General features: G+C 40.7%; 1 protein-coding gene across 1 annotated transcript in view; it reads right to left on the bottom strand.

Moving 5' to 3' along the window:
* Positions 1 to 20376, bottom strand: part of LOC127645778 (basement membrane-specific heparan sulfate proteoglycan core protein-like) — a 458523-nt gene that overhangs the window by 420099 nt on the left and 18048 nt on the right. The window contains exons 9-12 of the mRNA XM_052129454.1: positions 17733 to 17997; positions 17356 to 17630; positions 16982 to 17269; positions 16637 to 16912 (exon numbers count right to left, since the gene is read on the bottom strand). Of these exons, the coding sequence (XP_051985414.1) occupies positions 16637 to 16912; positions 16982 to 17269; positions 17356 to 17630; positions 17733 to 17997 (1104 nt within the window). The remainder of the gene's footprint in view (positions 1 to 16636; positions 16913 to 16981; positions 17270 to 17355; positions 17631 to 17732; positions 17998 to 20376) is intronic.

Raw genomic sequence — 20376 nt, 5'->3', positions numbered from 1 at the left:
TTTTAAGTTTTTTCCGCTGTAATGACAAAAATATCCAGCAGGACGCGCTGGCATGTCCATCGAACCCAGATGGTTAAGAGGAGGATATTCCAGTTTGGCGCCTTCCTGTTCCAATGTCCTGATTGGCTGTTGAAAACAGAGGTGGCACACACAGTGTATCCCAACCTTCTTACTCTCATTTGCATAGTTTAAGGTTTTACCTATGCCTTCTTCATTTCCCAAACTACTTCCTAAATACTCTTGGCATTGTGCAGAACGCATAAAAGTCAAAATATGGTGCTGAAATTTTCAACTTTCACCAGTGCATTCATTTATACATTAACACATTTGTGAACTGTTGTGTCACAAATAGTTGCTGATAAGCTTATGCAATTTTCTGAATGGATATAGAGTGACTCTATATGTGAAGGTTTGTCATGTTTTTGGACACATCTCTTTGAGTTGATCCAGACAAATGGCTAGGCCAATCAACAGAACCAGTTCGAACCTAGTATTTCCTGTATGAACGGATGCATTAAAATCATATTTTTACAGTTCAGTACTGTACATTTTTAGATATATCCAACAGCCCTTCTGACTGACCACCACTAATAATCTTAATTTGGGATGCCATCGGTTTTCTGCAGAGTAATACAAGCATCTTAATATCTTGCACTTCTTACACGGCACATTCTTTCAAATTCAAAGGTGTCTCTCAAGAGCGTGTTTACCAGTGTAAACATCAGACATAAAAGCCTTCATTAATTCTAACAGACTCACAAATAAAGCCATACAACATACAAGAGCAAAGAACATAAAAACAGGGTCTATTTTCTTGAGGGTTTAATAGGGAACTGATCCAATAATTAATGACTTTATTTGATGTTCCACTATATTTGCAGAGTTTGGACATTAACTTTATCACCACTTGCTGGTGAAATTTAAAAACATCTGAGCATCTGACCTAACAGGAAAATTGCAAATTGCACTTTGTGACACTTAATTAACAGATAATACACCCATAGTTTGTGCGCATACACCCACAGATAGCGCAAACACCCCCATCCACAGCCACTTGTGCCAAATTGCTCTTAGAATTAGTCTGAAAATTTGATAAAGACACGTAGTGCTGCGCTTTGTGCACTCATGAAAATTGAGCCCCTGAAGTTACTGGAATTAATTTTACACAGGGAGATTAATTAGACTTTTGTGTAATTATGAATGATCAATTATGAATTAAGGATGAACCTCATCAACTGCATGTCTATTTATGCACTTCAGGTTTCTGGTCCTTTTGGAAGACATTACAATCTGTTTGGTTTTATCAAGATAGTTTGACATCATATGGTAACCCCCTCTGCTTCAATGCCTGCTCCATCTGAGAAAGAGAAATACAAGTTGTCATGGTATTACTGCACAATTCAATTGTTTTTGTTTCTATTTGAATTTCAAATGACATACTCTATACTCCATCTTGTTTTATTCACCAATAATTATTAGGACTCACCTTCTGTAAAATCACTTTCTGCACTTGAGGATCATTCATATTTTGACTTGATTTCACCTCCTCTCTCAGAATCTGTGTTCGTCTTGTCTTTTCCTCTGTGGGAAAGCTGTGGAAAAAAATGACCCTTGCACTACGATCATTTCTATTTTAAGAATAAGTATCAAATTTTAATTTTACTAAAGAAGTAAGAAAGTAAATAATAATACAATTAATAATACAAATAAATAAACATGTCTTGAGATATTGTTCCATATCTACAGTAGATGTGTATAGCTCATAAGTTCATAAGTAAATCCAGAGCTGAAATATTCTTCAAGAAACCTTCATTTGTGTTCAGCAGAAGAAAGAAAGTCATACACATCTGGGATGGCATGAGAGTGAGTAAATGATGAGAGAACTTTCATTTTTGGGTGAACTGTCCATTTAAAATGGTCTAGAACCGTCACTGCATACATGTGATGTATTTGGTTAATACATGTTACCTACCTGTAGAGGGCCGTGTTGTTGCAGTGTATTGAGATGTGACTAAAAGAGAAACGTGACAAAAAAAAATGCAATTTGTGATTCAGTCCTATGAAGGAATCGTATACATTATGAAAGAGTTTTCCAGAATCACATTCACAAAACATGAATTATTGTAACAAAGACTCCATATGCGGTTTTATTATAAGGATAATCTCAGTGGAACAGGCATAGATCGAGTACCAGGCAAACAGTGTTATCAGTGACAAGGCAGAATCGTAGTAAGACAGGCAAAAGTTCAGGGCAGGCAGCAGACAGCAATAGTAAAGTTCCAGGCAAAACAAAACAAAGACAGGCAACAATCAGATGTAATCGGAGGTACAAGGCAGGGTCAAAAACACAGATAAGTAATGCAGGTAGATAATACCTGCTCAGAAATGTAGCCGGAGCTAACAAAACTTCGCAATGTGAGAATAAACAAACAGGGCTTAAATAGAGGAAGATAATTGGAAACAGCTGTAGATGAATCAGACCAGGAATGTGGGCACATGGGAAATGTAGTCTTTGAGTCAGTATTCGGGAGATCTAGATCTCCGGTGGCCGCTTGGGGAGCTTTCACCGGCATTCGTGACAATTATATTCACATATAAATAACAATATACCAGCAGAAAGTTCAACACAGGTGTGTTCACTAACTGTGAAAGAGACTGAAAAGTCTAAAGCAGATGGTACAGAGATGTTCAAGAGATCACACTATAGAAGACTTACTAAATCCCCCTAAATATTATTACATATTTGGTTAATACATGTTGCATACCTGCAAAGGGTGATGTTGTTCCAGTTTCTTGATATGTAACTGAAATAGAAACTTGAAAAAAAAAAGACAATTAAAATGTAAAATGGTACAACCCAAAAAAATGCATGATATTAAAAAAAAAAAAAAAACATTTTAACATGAAAATTTTGTCTAATGTTCATTTTAGACTCATTAAATGAAAACTTTGATTGAAAATGCAAAAATAACATTTCTAAGAACTACATGTTGTAAGATATTTCCTGCACATCCTTCTTTGTTGTTGACCCATACAGAATGCCAAATAGGCCTACTCACCATCATAGCAAAAAGAAGGGAACACATCGTTACACGGCCAATAGTACCAAACTCCATGTGCATAAGTTGTCTCAGTTTGGGGAGCTCTTGACATGTTCCAGCTGTCTGTACCATGAACCGAGTGAGAAGTTGCTTTGTTCAGACCAGATCCAGGGAGCAGTATCATTTATCCGGTACAGTCCGTTCCATGCATAGTCCATGTATTGTCCTTGTAACAACTTAGCGCATCCGTCTTGTCAGTAGTGGCCAGATCAGTGTAATATTGTCTGCAGACCGTCTGAGCATCCGTCCAGTTCATTGGCTCAGTCACACATTGATAGATACGAGTCAAAGAGCTGATACTAGAGCTCAGAACTGTGGAGGGAAATATTAAAGGAATAAAATTCGGTCATCATGTACTCAAATGATCCACCGATACGGGGATTCCTTCAACAATAAACGCAAATCCGACCATCACCCCTGGTGAGACAAAACCACGACTTGTCAGTGAAGAGCACTTTTTGCCAGTCCTGTCTGGTCCAGCGAAGGTGGGTTTGTGCCCATAGGTGACATTATTGCCGGTGATGTCTGGTAATGACCTGCCTTAAAAGAGGCCTACAAGCCCTCAGTCCAGCCTCTCTCAGCCTATTGCGGAAAGTCTGAGCACTGATGGAGGGATTGTGTGTTCCTGGTGTAACTTGGGCAGTTGCCGTTCTGTTCCTATACCTGTCCTGCATGTGTGATATTCGGATGTACCGATCCTGTGCAGGTGTTGTTACACGTGGTCTGCTTCTGTGAGGAGGATCAGCTGTCCTTCCTGTCTCCCTGTAGCGCTGTCTTAGATGTCTCACAGTATGAACAAAGCAATTTATTGCCCTGGCCACATCTGCAGTCCTCATGCCTCCATGCAGCATGCCTATGGCACATTCACACAGATGAGCAGGACCCTGGGCATCTTTCTTTTGGTGTTTTTCAGTCAGTAGATAGATCTCTTTAGTTTTATATATGTGACTTTAATTACCTACCGTCTGTAAGCTGTTAGTGTCTTAACGACCGATCCACATGGTGCCGCGATATGCAGAAAAGGACAGCGAACAACAACCCCCCCGCCCTCATGTTCCACACATAAAACGTAACACTGATTGTTAGCAAACAAGTTCTACAGAGTGTTTTGTCTCTAAACGACAAGATAAAAAAAAAACAGTCCCTGTGGTTATCATTTCCCTAATTGTGTACTCTTGAGCTCATGGGATGGAAATGCTGCTTTATTCACAAATTATTTTTGCAGTATTTTGATGTTTAGCGTAAATTTTATTTGTAACTTGAATGGATTCGTATAAAGATGTCTGTCTAGCGCATGTTGTCATAAAAACTATTAGTGATGCTTCTATTTATGCACGGGGAATGTGTTGCTTGTCAGGACTAACTGCATCAAGGATAAAAATAGGGTGAATACATTTAGCAGATGCTTTTATCCAAAGTGACTTACAGAGCACTTACTACAGGGACAATACCCCTGGAGCAACCCAGAGTTAAGTGCCTTGCTCAAGGACACAATGGTGGTGGTTGTGGGGTTTGAACCAGTGTCCTTCTGATTAACAATTTACCAGTTATGTGCTTAGACCACTATACCACCCCTACATATTATTATTTTGATGTCCATCATTTCCATGTTGTTCCTAATGTTGTGCTTTAGTTTTGACTTCTGATCACCCAAAGCATCATTATATGTTGGCTGATACTTTGACTAATTGCTAGAACACACCTTTTTTCCATTCAACGTAGTAAAACTAACTTGAGAGAATTTCAGGTCAAGTCATTTTTACATTTATGAATTTGGCAGACGCTTTTATCCGAAGCAACTTACAGAGCCCTTATTACAGGGACAATCCCCCTGGAGCAACGTTCCTTACTCAAGGACACAATGGTGGTGGCTGTGGGGCTCGAACCAGCATCCTTCTGATTACCAGATTACCAGTTATGGTGCTTAGGCCACTACACCACCACCACTCCATTTTTATTTGTATAGTGCTTCCTCTCAGGCTAAACAGAATGAATGTAATGCCAATATTACTTATCTTTGTGTAAAGGGGCAGTGGTGGCTCAGTGGTTGAGGCTCAGGGTTACTGACCAGAAGGTTGGGGGTTCAAGCCCCAGCACCACCAAGATGCCCTTAACCCTATTTGCTCCAGGGGAGCTGTATCATGGCTGACCCTGCACTCTGACCCCAGCTTAGCTGGGATATGTGAAAACTAATATATTTCACTGTATATATGCAAATAACTGTGTGTATAATGTGTGACCAAAAAAAAATAAATAAATAAAGGATTCTTCTAAAACAATTAATAAATTGAGTAGTGGCCACTATTTAAACTAAAGGATTTTGTCTGAACTGTAAGATTAATAACAAAGTCTTTGAAGCCCGTCCCGTAGATGAATTGTCCTTTATTATTTGGCTGATAAAGCCTTTGATTGACAATTCATTTACTGTCTATGTTTTCCATTTTAAGAGAGTGTAGTCCATCCTATGACCAAGATGATGCAGGCAGAGGTGAGTGAGGTGCATCACAGTTTATATAAATTCAGCTCGTTAAACTTAGCAAACTTGTGTGTTCAGTGCCCAAATGCTTAATACGTGTTTATAGAAGAAATGGTGGCACACGGTAAACACTCCTCTGTCCTCTTATTTGGTGTGTGTTGAAAGTTTGAATATAAAATATAAATAAATAAATAATAATAATAAATTCACAAGGTAAAACGTCAAATAGTGTGTTGCTGTAGCGCTTTCTTTTCCATGCCATCCCAACCTTTTGTGGAACTCGGGTTGTATATCTGATTCAGAAAATATTGCTCAAATCTTTCAAATTAATATATCTTTATAGTGCTATCTTTATAGTGACTACAGTAGCATTTATTGGGGATTTATTTGCCAGCGGCACTAATGCCATTGATTTACTAGCTGCACTAGTAGTTTATGCTAGATTTAATAAAAATGCAATTAATTATTCTCCTTAAAAGTTTTTCTATAGCTGCTTAAGGTATAGTGCCGGAGCCTATCCCAGCTGTCTTGGACCAAAGGCATTGAAACACAATAAACTGGTGGCCAGTCCATCACAGGGCGTTCATTCATTAAGGGTGTGTTCACACTTGGCAGGTTTGGTTAGATTAAAACGAACTCTGGTGCGATTGCTCTGTTAGTGCGGTTCATTTGAACAAGTGTGAAAGCTGCCATCCAAACCTTGGCACACCAAACAAGCGGACCGAGACCCCCTGAATAGTGGGTCTTGTTAGCTTCCAAACAAACTCTGGTGCAGTTCGACTGATATATGAATGCAGCATGGACCAAAGACGTCTAAACGGACCAATAACAGGAAGTAATTTGCCTTTAATACTGACCTCAAGCATACCTGGTTCTTCTCATCATAGGAGCCGTCACCATCGTCTACCTTGCAGCATATCACTTAATTTGTGTGTGCAACAGAGGAATTCCTGACGCTGTTTTGACTCCTTTACATATTTTATTAGCTCTTCGTTTGTTCTCAGCTGGTTAAAATACCACCACATCAATCCAAAGAGTGCATTTAGCCCAGTAGCCAGCATTGTTTTGGATGTTCGGCAAATTCCGCTGCAAAATATACATCCTAAAAGCTGTGCAGTCAGGATATTACCTTTGTTTTGCATCTTCAGGTTCAGTGTCAAAATGCCAGTATGAATGCTAAGCGAACCAGGACTAAATGTATCAGTTTCTTTTTTGGTCCAAACCAAGAGAACCGAAATACAAGTGTAAACAAACTAAATCTTTGTAAATAAGGTTTATTTTAAATGTGTCTACACTGAACATGACAAGAGAAAGACCTTCACTCTCATGGACATTATGTACACGCTGAAACGACAGGGACGAACTCTGTATGGATTCGGAGGATAAACGACTTTATTCTGGAGAAATCAGACAAACCCAACAGCTCTTTAAAGAGTCACACATCCTCTCGCACTAAAGAGTTGATGTTTAAGCAGTAGTTGTTTCCTGTTTTCAAAAAGCACTTACAGTGCTATAGTATGAACAAGATTCTTGGAAACCAATACAAACTTTATAGAGTAGCAGCAGTTCATTGACAATACAAGTTTTTTCACATTGCTTTTTCACATTGCTTCCAAACATACAGAGTTAAAGAATACATTTCTAAGGGGCCTGGGTAGCTCAGCAAGTATTTACGCTGACTAACACACCTGGAGTTGCGAGTTCGAAGAGAAAGGCGCTATACACCCGACCAGCTGTCCCAAGACATACCTGTTTGAACCTGACAACACACGGGAAAAAAAACGGCTCAACCCGCAGGTTGTAGAACCTCGCAAAGGTGTTAAGTGTAGCCCAGCCCGCTGCTCTACAAATGTCTGCTAGAGAGGTGCCGTTGGTCAGAGACCTAAATACTTACGTCTACTGCATCGTGATGTGCCAATATAGTGGCAGCATATACCTTCAAGGTGGAGGGAGAAAGCCGTCGCTCCAGCATCTCCTGCAGAAAGGAAAGCACTGATCCAACTGCGCAACTCTGGGGTTCTTCGTGTCAGGAAGAACACTACTTGCCTTTGTGAAGGCTCAAGGCGACAGGGACAGACCAAAGGGGAGGACCTTGTACTGGTAGGCCCGGCCCTCGAAAGCAAATGGAAGGAAGGGTCTGTGTCGAGGTAGAACTGAGACATGGAAGTATGCGTCCTTCAGGTCTACCTCAGCAAACCAATATTGATGCCGGACGCTCACTAAAATGCATTTTTGCATCATTATCTTGAACGAGACTAAGATGAACGGGAGTCTGTGCAAAGCCCGGTTCAGAACTCGCAGATCCAATATTGGCCGCAATCCGCCACCTTTTTTGGGTATGATATAGTAGGGACTGTAAAACGCTTACTTCATCTCGGCTGGAGGAACAGGCTCTATAGTGTCCTCCTGTTGCCTTTCATTGCAGTCAAGCAAACGCCGTTGAACCGGGCAGGTGCCTGGCGCACTGAATAGCATAGCCGAGTCGGAGAGTCCTGATCAACCACCTCGACAGGTTAGGGAGCGCAAGCCATGCTCCCAAGGTCCGCTCCTAGCTGATCAGGCCAGCCTGAGAGATGGAGGACTCAAGGAATCTAACCTTGTCTGCCTTTTTCGACTCGACCAAGTTGAGAGAACATCGCCTGCCCGAGAGTCCACCCCATAACCTTCTTCGCTCAGAGGGCGAGATCGGCCACCATGCCCAGCTCCTGAATCAATCCCAGGTCAGGACTACCCTTGTGCAACTCTTTAAGTGCCTTGGCTTGGTGCACCTGCAGGAGAGCCATGGCATGCAGGGCAGAGGTGGCACATCCAGCAGCACCATAGTCCGTAGTCGCCAGTAATGATGTAAGCCTACAGACGGAGTGTGGCCATGAGCGGCTATCTGGCCCCAGGAACCAATCATCGAGATGTGAGGGTTCAGGGGGGAGCGGTGGATTCCTCTCCAGGCTGACACTCACTGCTGCCCATGCAAGCATGGCCGCCAGCTCCATGTCAGCCTGCGACTGGGCTACCGCACCCAAGGGTGGGAGTCCAGCCGAGTCTTCTGCATCAGACATGATGAGCTGCTCTCCGATGCAGCAATAGATAGCTTATCCTCACCCTAGAAGGGAGACCGCCTCTCATTCCAGAACTTGACCAGGGCGCACGAGCGTGCTGGGGAATGGGAGATCCGTGGGGGATTTTCCAGTGGAGAAGCTCCCATTTAAGTCCCCAAATCGCCCCTCAGTGCTAACTGACTCAGCCTCATACCCAGGTAGAAGGACCAAGCCGGGATGGGGTGGCGTTCCCTCTGACGAAGGAAAGCCCTGACCACAACATAACCATAGTTATGCTCTCGCAATGTGAGCATGAACCATCAACGGATGCTGTCTTTGCGTGGGTAGCACTCAAACACGTGAGACAGCGATTGTGGCAGTCAGAAATGGAGAGATAGCGACTGCAACCAGGATTAAAACACAAATGGAAAATCATCTTGAAAAAGATGCTTCCTTTTTTAGTAGAGAAAGGTGCCACTCTTTTAGTAGAAAATATGCCCTTTTTTGCCACTGGAGCATACAGGGGTGTTTCTCTGCACAACGCCGGTGCAAGAGGGGGAGAACCGCTGTAATGCGTCGTAGAGACCAACTGCTCGTGAGAGCAAGAGATGAATGCTCAGTGAAATACAACCGCTCATCTCCGAAGAAGAAATCTGAATGAGTGGTTATATTCCAGCTCCTTATATACCCGTATGTCCCAGGGAGTGGCATGCAAATTCCATTTGCCAATTTTCATTGGCCTTTTCTCAATGAATTCTGGGGCTTCCAGGAGCGACCCCTAGTGTCCTAGTGTCAATTCATCGACACAACATTGAGTGACAGAGGGGGAACTGATTATTCAGATGGTTTGGAATTTAGACAGAAGAACACATGAAGGCAAATGACAACAAACTGAAATGAAACTTATTAAATGATTAAAAAAAAATTTCCTTTTTAGGTTGTTCTGACTAATAATTATTGAGACAATGATAAAATCTTTCAAAAATCATCCAGTCCATGAAATAATTGTTTAGTTTGCTTTGCTACTTACTCAATAGTATAAATCAAAGTATGGCAGAATACTAATTCTTCAGACGGATCTGGGTATCGACCACCATTAAGTAGTAGTGGATCACAAGGTGCACCATCTTATGCCATTACATGAGTCAATTGTCATTTCTGAGATCTTGCAGTTTTACGGTACCATGGATGGCAGATATTGTCCACACATCTTTATCCACAATCAACAGATGATTAAGGTAAGTTGTGATTGTTTTACATACACTGTTAAAAATGGTAAGCTACAATGTTTACTTGCTCTTTATTCATGATCTAACCCATAACCTTAGTTCTGTTGGTATAATCTAATGTTGTTGGTTTTTTTTTTTTAGTTTTTTATATTTCTCACTCTCGGTGGGGTGCTTGGTGAGTTGTGGCCTCCACATGTCTCTGTGGTAACACGCTCAACAAGCCACGTGATAAGATGTGTATGGAACACAAGGCAGTTCAAATATATGTACATTTTAACATGTAAACAACTCGTTGAAAACGCATTGTTGGTGTGTTATTTGTGCATTGTTTAGACATGAAAGATGGACACATAATCACCTGCAATCAACAAGAATAAAGTCATTAATAAGAAAGCTCTCAATAAATCTTTGTAAATGTAATGTTTTTCTTTGTGCAGTTCTGACAATACTTAACGGGCTACAACACATGTAGATAAAACTTTAGCATGTTACATGATGATGCATCACTCAATATGTTATTAAGGGAAATAAATAGAAACATTTTCTCATTTAGTTGTCATAGCACAAACTGTAAAATTATACAAAGAGGGTAAGAGCCCCCCTTTCCCTCCCCCTGGGTAAAGTTTTACAGATTGTATATCTTATTAATAAATATAGCCTATATTTTTTAAAGTGTCATTAATATAGAATGAATCAATTATGCTATTCAAAATTGTGTTTTGACAATTAAGTTGAATAATTGAATAAGCGATGTCAGACGAAGCAGAATCCCAGTAAAAGAGATTTATCTGAAAGGTAAATTTATTCTATGATTATATACATGCCTATGAAATACATAAAGCTTATAAAAGTGAATTATGGGTCGAGAAAAATCAAAAGTAGACCAGATTAGTACTAAAGGACACTAAAGCAAGAGAAATGGCAAAAATATTATTATAAATGTTTTTTTTTTTTTCCAGTAGATTAAGAGTGAGGAGCGAAACAATCATGATGTCAAATATTGTTCAGATTTAAATGTCTTCAGTTGTTTTGAAGAAATAATAATTTTCTCCAGTGCAAAATATATTTATGACATTAATAATCAAGAGTTTAAGATAGTATTTAAATCTGTAAGAAAGCATAAAGTCCAGAATATTTCAAACACAAAGACACACTTATTTAAAGTACGAAACATCAGATCACACACAAATCCACACAATAAAACTAGATCAGAATAAAACTAAAGTGAAACAGGTGACTTTAATTAAGGAAATATTGAAGTAAAAGATTCAAATAGAAATCATATAAAAGCAGAAACACAAAATACAATGTTTTAAAATCATATGAATGAGAAATCAATTCTACAACAAATGAAACATGGTGAAATAATGAACAGGAATGTAAGAAAAGTCTTCTGAACGTTTTTAAAGAGATTCAGATTGAAGTTTCTTCCTCTGTTACTGCAAACTGACTTTGATCTTCAACAGATGAAACTATCAAATACAAAAACAATATTAGAAACATATCATTGAACTCCACTTTCATATTGTTTCCTCTGCTGTTATTGTCTTTGTGAACATTTCATCTGTTGAGTATATTGATCTCTTTTACCTCTCGCTCTGTAGCATTTGAACACCAGCACGACTGTCGCCATCAGATATGGACAAACTGCCAGAAGAGAACTGAGAGTGTTCAAGTCAGAAATTGGATCTCCTGACACTAAAAAATAGACACACAAGCACATATATCAGAAAAGGTACACATGAATAAATAGAAAAGACATACGCATTTGGGTAGAGATAATTCGAGATCATTCTTTGACTTCAAATATATATTTATAAGATAAAATTCAAAGTTGTAGTGAAACAGACACATTGTAAAAACTGTCTAGGATTGGGTTTATCTAGCAGTTCCCCCTCTGTCACTCACTCAATGTTGTGTCGATGTAGTGACACTAGGGGTCGTTCCTGGGAGCCCCAGACATCTCTGGTCTTTGAGAAAAGGCCAATGAAAATTGGTGAGTGGAATTTGCATGCCACTCCCCCGTACATACGGTTATAAAAGGAGCTGGCAATGCAAGCCAAATTCAGACTTCTTCTTCGGACCCGAGCAGTTATATTCACTGAGCTGAATTACTCTGCCGATCTATTCATCTCTGAGTCCAGTAAAGCTGTTGGATTTATGGTGCATTACAGTGGTTTATCCCCCTCTTGCATGGGTTGAGTGCAGAAAATGCCCTGGGTGCTTCAGCAGCCTAAAAGTGTATATTCTTCCTTTAAAACAGTATATTTCCCTTCTAAAATGTGGCACTCACGGAAAGTGTCTTTTTAAAGATGCCATTTTCCATTTGTCTATATTTCCTGGTTGCGATTGTTACCTCTCCGCATCACACGATCACTATCACAGCCTCACGTGTTGGCCGCTGCCCACACTCACTGTGTGAGCATGATTATGGTAACTTTGTGGTTGCTCCCCGCCATGTTCCTTCTACCTACAGGTTCAAGACCACCTCGGTTAGCACTGGGAGCGATTTGGGTTGGGAGCAGCTTCGCCGAGAAACCCCCCGTGCTCGTTTGCCCCAGCGAGTTCTGCGATGGGACCACCGGCTCATCTCATGGCGAGTTCGTGATATCATTCGCGGAAGTGGATGAGCTTTCGATTACAGTATCAGAGAGCAGGCTGGTTCAGTCTGACGCCATGCGCAGTTGATGGCCAAGCTTATCCGGGCGACAGCGACCATCAAGCTGGAGTGGAATCCTCCACTCCCCCCTTAACCCTTGTGGCTTGATGATTGGTCCCGGGGCTCCAAACGGCGCTCACAGCCACGCCCTGCCCCCGTACCTTTCTTCCCGGAAGTGTATGATGAGCTCACATGATCACGCCGGGCACCTTTTACTGTCCGGACCTGGTACATGGGCTCATCCACTCTCACTACCCTCGATGGTGGGGCTGCCAGGGGGTGCTCAGTGACTCCCCAGGTGGTTAAGTGCACCTGTGCCCGCAGTGCGCCGCCACCTGGCAGAGCTATCCGAGACTCCTGTCCAGGGCCTGTAGGTTTACGTCATCACTGACGACTTGGTCCAACAGTGCCCCTGGAAAGGCCACCTCTGCCCTGCACGCCACGGCTCTCCAGCAAGTGCACCAAGCCGAGTCGCTCAAAGAACTGCATGAGGGAAGTTCTGACCGAGATTGATGCAGGAGCTGCACTCGGCAACTGATCTCACCATCCATGCATCAAAGGTCACTGTGTGGCCTCTGGGGCAGATTATGTCCACTCTGGTGGTCCAGGAGCACCACCTTTGGCTCAACCTGATAGAGACAAGGGAGGCTGTCAAGGCACGAAACCTTGACACACCCGTCTCCCAGATTGGCCTATTCGGCGACACTGAAGAGGTTTTAGCCCAGCAATCCTCAGCGGTCAAAAAGCAGATGGGGACCATACAAACATCCTGCCCCGGCATGACTTAAGGTCCCGCAGCCCTTTTTCTTGTCGCCAAGGGCGTCCCTCTGTGGCAGCAACACTGGCTCTGCCATAGTCCGCACCAGTATGCCAGCCCTGGCATGGAGCCACCCGCAGAAAAAAGACGCCACCCGTCTCACAGCCGGTCACCTAGAACCCAAGAAAAGCTGCAAAGCACCCCCAAGAAGTGCAGTCCAGGAAATTGGAGACCCGCTGCACAGGAGCTGATAAGAGCACCACTCCTTCCCCCGGTGGAGGGCCGGGCAGAGGATCCTTGTTTACCTTTTCTTATTGTTTTTCCGTACGCCTCAAGGGCTGTGGTACCCACATTTTGAGAAAAGGCTGGTTCCTTACTTCCTGAGCCTAAAAGTCGGTGTCCACGGCCGTTGTTATTATGACTGCCAGGCACCGTTTCTCTCTGGAAGGTTCGGAGCCCTGGAGGCGGGGTTCCCGCCCCCACATACCCAGCTGTGGCACTAACCCAACCCTGATGTGATGGCCTCCATGGGTCATGAGGATAGACTTCTTCCTTTCCCATACCATGCTGTTCCAGCGGTGGTCACAAGGAGCCAGGTAAGTGCTTGGATGTCCCTGGACTTGGCAAGGCCACAAGTGGCAACTCAGGCTCTAACCTGTCGTGAGGCCAGTATGTCCGACACGATTGTTCCCTTAGTCCCCCTCATGCGGAGCACATGTTATGGTGGCTGATCAGGATTGTCTGACTCAGCTTTGCGATTCAGTTTGCCAGTCATCTGCCCAGGTTCAACGGCGTTCACTTCACTGTGGTGAAAGACGAGGATACCACTGCCTCGCACGCAGAGATCACCTCCCTCCTACAAAAGGATGTGCTAGAGCCTGTTCCTCCAGCCTAGATGAAGGAGTTTTACAACCTCTACTTCATCTTACCAAAATAGGCAGCAGGTTGTGGCCAATATTGGACCTGTGAGTTCTGAACCGGGCTTTGCACAGACTCCCGTTCATCTTTGCGGGCATCAAGATTGATTGGAAGGACACGTACATCCATGTCTTGGTCCAACCTCAAAACAGACCCTTCCATCGGTTTGCCTTCGAAGGCCAGGCATACCAGTACAAGGTCCTCCTTGTCTGTCCCTGTCACCTATTGCCTTCACAAAGGTCACAGAGATAGCCCTTGCTCCAGGGAAGTGGGGATTCGCATCCTCAACTATCTCGATGACTTGCTGATTCTAGCTCACTCGTGAGACCTGTTGAGTGCGCACAGGGACCTGGGCTCACTCACCTCAGCCATTTAGGGCTTTGAGTCAACTGGGAAAAAAATCAAGCTCTAAAAGAGCATCTCTTTTCTTGGTATGGAGTTAGACTCGGTCAAATGAAGGCGCACCTTATGGACGAGCACGTGCAGTTGGTGCTGCTCTGTCTGTCTGATATGTCATATCACTCAGTTTGATGTATATGAGACCCCTTCAGCACTGGCACGTCACTACGTGTTCATCACGACACACACCACGTGCTCGTCATGCAGGTCTGCTGCCGTCTGTTTAGCCCTTGGTCTGACCTAGAATCCCTACGGGCAGGAGTTCCCCTAGGCCAGGTCTCCAGGTATGTTGTTGTTATGATGGACACCTCCAAGCATGGCTGGGGCACCATGTGAAAAGTGGTGTTCTTCCCGACGCGAAGATGCCCAGAGATGTGCAGTTGGATCTGTGCTTTCCCTACCTTGAAGGTGTATATAGCCGTTATATTTGCACATCACGATGCAGTAGTCAGTAAGTATTTGGGGAAGCACAACTTGATCATCAGGTACCTGAGAGGTGGAAGGAGGTTAACCCCCCCCCTCCCAGACCACACCTCGTTCTCTCGTGGGACCTCTCCGTGGTCCTTCCAGGCCAATGGGGATGTCCATTTGAGCCCCTATAGTCAGCTGAGTTAAAGGCACTCACCTTGAGGACTGCCCTACTGACGGCATTCACCTCCATCAAGAGGGTATGCCTGGAGTTCTGTCCAGGTTACTCTCACGTCATCCTGATACCCCGATCGGCCATGTGCCCACGACGCCATTCAGGGATCAGGTGGCGAACGTGCAAGCGCTGCCCCAAGAGGAGAAAGACCCAGCCTTGATGTTGCTGTGTCCAGTGCATGCTTTGCGCATCTACTTGGATAGCACACAGAGCTTTAGAAGCTCTGAGCAGCTCTTTGTCTGCTTTGGTGGACAGCGGAAAGGAAGCGATCCTCTGTCTCCAAACAGAGGATCGCCCACTGGTTCATTGACACCAACGCAATGGCATATCATGTCCAAGACATGCCGCCCCCTGCTGGTCTGTGTGCCCATTCTACCAGGGCTGTAGTGGCCTCCTGGGCTCTGATCTACGGCACCTTTTTAGCAGACATCTGCAGAGCAGCATGCAACACCTAACACCTTTAGTGTGGTCTCCGCCGTGTCCTCCTCTTTGGAGGGACACCCCTCCGATATGAACCTTATATGGCCCCCAGCTAGATTTCTTTCCTTTTGGGGAGAAAAAAGAGAAGAGGCTGAGGCTATGTCAGTCGATCCTTATGTTTTAAGCATTCGGCTTGTCTCTGAAGTGCAGTGGACCGTTTGGTGCTTACAAGTGCATTGGGGGTAGTTGCGTGATGGCCTGGTGCGCCGGCTATCAGGCACAGAGAGTTCTGCCAGTCTCGCACCACCACCAGACCACATAACACAGGTCAGTAGTTACCCCTACTAAATAGGGACCCCTTCTGTCACTACATCGACACAATTCAAGTGAGTGACAGAAGGGGAACGTCATGGTTACTTAGGTAACCTCCGTTTCCTAATGGAGGGAATGAGACATTGTGTCCCTTCTGACACAACACTGAACTACCCGCTGAAATGGCCAGGACCTTGTCTCGGCTCCTCAGTGTGAAACTTGAATGTGGGTTTGCATTCCAGATCCTTATATACCCCTATGTCCGGGGCAGTGGCATACAAATTCCACCCTGCAATTTTCATTGGCCTTTTGTCAAAGATTAGAGATGTCTGGGCTCCCAGGATCGACCCCTAGTGTCACTACATCGACACAAAGTCTCGTTCCCTCCAGTAGTGTATGGAGGTTATGTTAGTAACCATGACGATTTACTTTGTATTCTCAGAGGTTGAGTTTCCAAGCCTGATACTTTTAGAACAGAAAGATGTCACCTATGATTAGGTTTATAAGAGACTCCCATCAATAATTGTACAGAGTGACAGAAAATCAAGTTTTTAGAGGAGGATATGTGTGAGGAGGAGCAAATCAGGCCTTATGGTCACATTGTCTTTAGGATCTCTTAGTGCAAACACAAATTACAAACTCAGTCACTGGTAAAAAAAAAATGAAATACAATATGTTTTATCTCACCTGTAACATTGAGCCACAGTGCATCACTGTAGTTTGTGTAGTAAACTGGTTCTCCTCTTCCAGCTCTACACCAGTACTGACCTCCATCAGACACTGAATCAATATGGACTCTGTAGGAGTTTGTTTCTGTCTTGTTTTTCTCAGAGTTCTGTGTGTGTTTGTACCAGTAAAAGTCCCATCCAGCGGTCTGAGTCATGTGACAGATCAGAGTCACCGTGTTTCCTGTCAGTGCAGCTCCTGCAGGATCTGATGTGAGTTCAGGATTGAGCTTTGAGTCTGTGGTGAAGAACATTTGGGTTATTAATAAACAGAGTTCATCTTCTGCTCGTCTTTACTACAGTAATTACTGACCTTTAACAGAAAGAATAACACTTGTGTTCTGTGATGTTGCTGGTCTTCCATCTCTCTTTCCTCGACAGCAGAACTGATGTTGATCAGACTCAGTAGCTCCTCTGATAGTGAGAGTGTTTGTGTTTACAGTGTAACGCTCAGACTCAGACACGACAGTTCTGTCTTTATACCACTCATATCTCCAGTTACTGTAATCAGACTCAATGTCACACTTCATGATCACTGTCTCTCCAGTGAAAACAGATGTTTCTGGATGTACAGTGAGTTTAGCTGTGGGCAAATCTGTACAGAGAAAGAAATATTTACTCAGAGCTCCTGATAAACACTCTGAATAAACTTAGTAAAAGTCTTCAGAGATGCGCACACACCTGATACAGTCAGTGTAAGTTCATCACTGGTGTGTGTGTAGCGTGATCCTCTTGTCTCTCTTCCAGAACATCTGTATTTACCTCGATGGGAGAATTCAACACTGCTTATTTCACACTCTTGTGTCGTGCATTGATTGAGAATGCTGATGTTCCCATCTTTAATCCAGCTGTATCTCCACTCAGTGTGTGTTTGTGTCTGTATGTCACATGTGAGAGTGACTGTCTCTCCTCTGAACACAGGATGATCTGGATTTACATGCACTTCAGGTTTTGGTCTCTCTGTGTATGAATCAAAACACACATTTATAATCTCTGTAATTTGTTATTTACTTATTTAATGTAATCTCACTGCAAAAGCAGATGAAGTAAATCAGCACTTACCTTTAACTGTTAATTGAACTGTGTTACTGAACTCTGTGTAGTAGTTTCCTCTTTGTGCCCTGCATCTGTACTGTCCTCCATCAGAGACTTTCACTGATCTGATTGTTTTAGTTGCTGCAGCATCACTGGATTCAGAGTTTGAGTCTTTATTCCAGTGAATGGTCCATCCAGTTGAGTGTGTGAACTTACAGCTCAGAGTAACTGTGTCTCCAGTGAACACTGAACTCTGGGGCGACACAATCACAGCTGGTGTTGGTTTATCTGTGAGTATATGAGACAGTTCAGTGACAAAGACTTTATGAATCAGTGAAGAATCATTCTTCATCAGTTGCTTCTCAGTTAATCTGTGCATCATTCATTATTTTCATATTCAATAAAGAATTCAAAGTCTGGAATCAACAGTTTATTTATCAAACAGAGTTTATTTATTGAACAGAGTTTATGTATTAGACAGAGTCTATTTATTGAACATAGATTATTTATTGAACATAGTTTATATATTAGGCAGAGTTTATTTATTGAACATAGATTATTTATTGAACAGAGTTTATTTATTGAACATAGATTATTTATTGAACAGAGTTTATGTATTAGACAGAGTTTATTTATTGATCAGAGTTTATTTATCGAACATAGATTATTTATTGAACAGAGTTTATTTATCGAACAGAGTTTATTTATTGAACAGAGTTTATTGATTGAACAGAGTTTATGTATTGAACAGAGTTTATTTATTGATCTATGTTTATTTATTGAACAGTTTATTTATTCAACAGTATTTATTTATTGAACAGAGTTTATTTATTGATCTATGTTTATTTATTGAATAGAGTTTATTTATTGAACAGTTTATTTATTAAATAGAGTTTATTTATTGAACAGAGTTTATGTATTGAACAGAGTTTATTTACTGAACAGAGTTTATTTATTGATCTATGTTTATTTATTGAACAGTTTATGTATTGAACAGAGTTTATTTATTGATCTATGTTTATTTATTGATCTATGTTTATTTATTGAACAGAGTTTATTTATTGAACAGTTTATTCATTAAATAGAGTTTATTTATTGAGCAGAGTTTATTTATTGAACAGAGTTTATTTATTGATCTATGTTTATTTATTGATCTATGTTTATTTATTGAATAGAGTTTATTTATTGAACAGTTTATTCATTAAATAGAGTTTATTTATTGAGCAGAGTTTATTTATTGAACAGAGTTTATTTATTGATCAGAGTTTATTTATTGATCTGTTTATTTATTGATCTATGTTTATTTATTAAAAAGAGTTTATGTATTTTGAACAGAGTTTATTTACTGAACAGAGTTTATTTATTGAACATAGATTATTTATTGAACAGAGTTAATGTATTGAACAGAGTTTATGTATTGAACAGAGTTTATTTATTGATCTATGTTTATTTATTGAACAGTTTATTTATTCAACAGTATTTATTTATTGAACAGAGTTTATTTATTGATCTATGTTTATTTATTGAATAGAGTTTATTTATTGAACAGTTTATTTATTAAATAGAGTTTATTTATTGAACAGAGTTTATGTATTGAACAGAGTTTATTTACTGAACAGAGTTTATTTACTGAACATAGATTATTTATTGAACAGAGTTTATGTATTGAACAGAGTTTATGTATTGATCTATGTTTATTTATTGAACAGTTTATTTATTCAACAGTATTTATTTATTGAACGGAGTTTATTTATTGATCTGTTTATTTATTGAATAGAGTTTATTTATTGAACAGTTTATTCATTAAATATAGTTTATTTATTGAACAGAGTTTATGTATTGAACAGAGTTTATTTACTGAACAGAGTTTATTTACTGAACATAGATTATTTATTGAACAGAGTTTATTTATTGAACAGAGTTTATGTATTGATCTATGTTTATTTATTGAACAGTTTATTTATTCAACAGTATTTATTTATTGAACAGAGTTTATTTATTGATCTATGTTTATTTATTGAATAGAGTTTATTTATTGAACAGTTTATTTATTAAATAGAGTTTATTTATTGAACAGAGTTTATGTATTGAACAGAGTTTATTTACTGAACAGAGTTTATTTATTGATCTGTTTATTTATTGAACAGTTTATGTATTGAACAGAGTTTATTTATTGATCTATGTTTATTTATTGAACAGTTTATTTATTCAACAGTATTTATTTATTGAACGGAGTTTATTTATTGATCTGTTTATTTATTGAATAGAGTTTATTTATTGAACAGTTTATTCATTAAATATAGTTTATTTATTGAACAGAGTTTATGTATTGAACAGAGTTTATTTACTGAACAGAGTTTATTTACTGAACATAGATTATTTATTGAACAGAGTTTATTTATTGAACAGAGTTTATGTATTGATCTATGTTTATTTATTGAACAGTTTATTTATTCAACAGTATTTATTTATTGAACAGAGTTTATTTATTGATCTATGTTTATTTATTGAATAGAGTTTATTTATTGAACAGTTTATTTATTAAATAGAGTTTATTTATTGAACAGAGTTTATGTATTGAACAGAGTTTATTTACTGAACAGAGTTTATTTATTGATCTGTTTATTTATTGAACAGTTTATGTATTGAACAGAGTTTATTTATTGA

The sequence above is a fragment of the Xyrauchen texanus genome, chromosome 1 (genome assembly GCF_025860055.1).
Source record: "Xyrauchen texanus isolate HMW12.3.18 chromosome 1, RBS_HiC_50CHRs, whole genome shotgun sequence".
Taxonomy (NCBI): Eukaryota; Metazoa; Chordata; class Actinopteri; order Cypriniformes; family Catostomidae; genus Xyrauchen; species Xyrauchen texanus.
The sequence above is the reverse complement of the archived record's forward strand: the minus strand, read 5'-3'. Positions and strand labels throughout refer to the sequence as shown.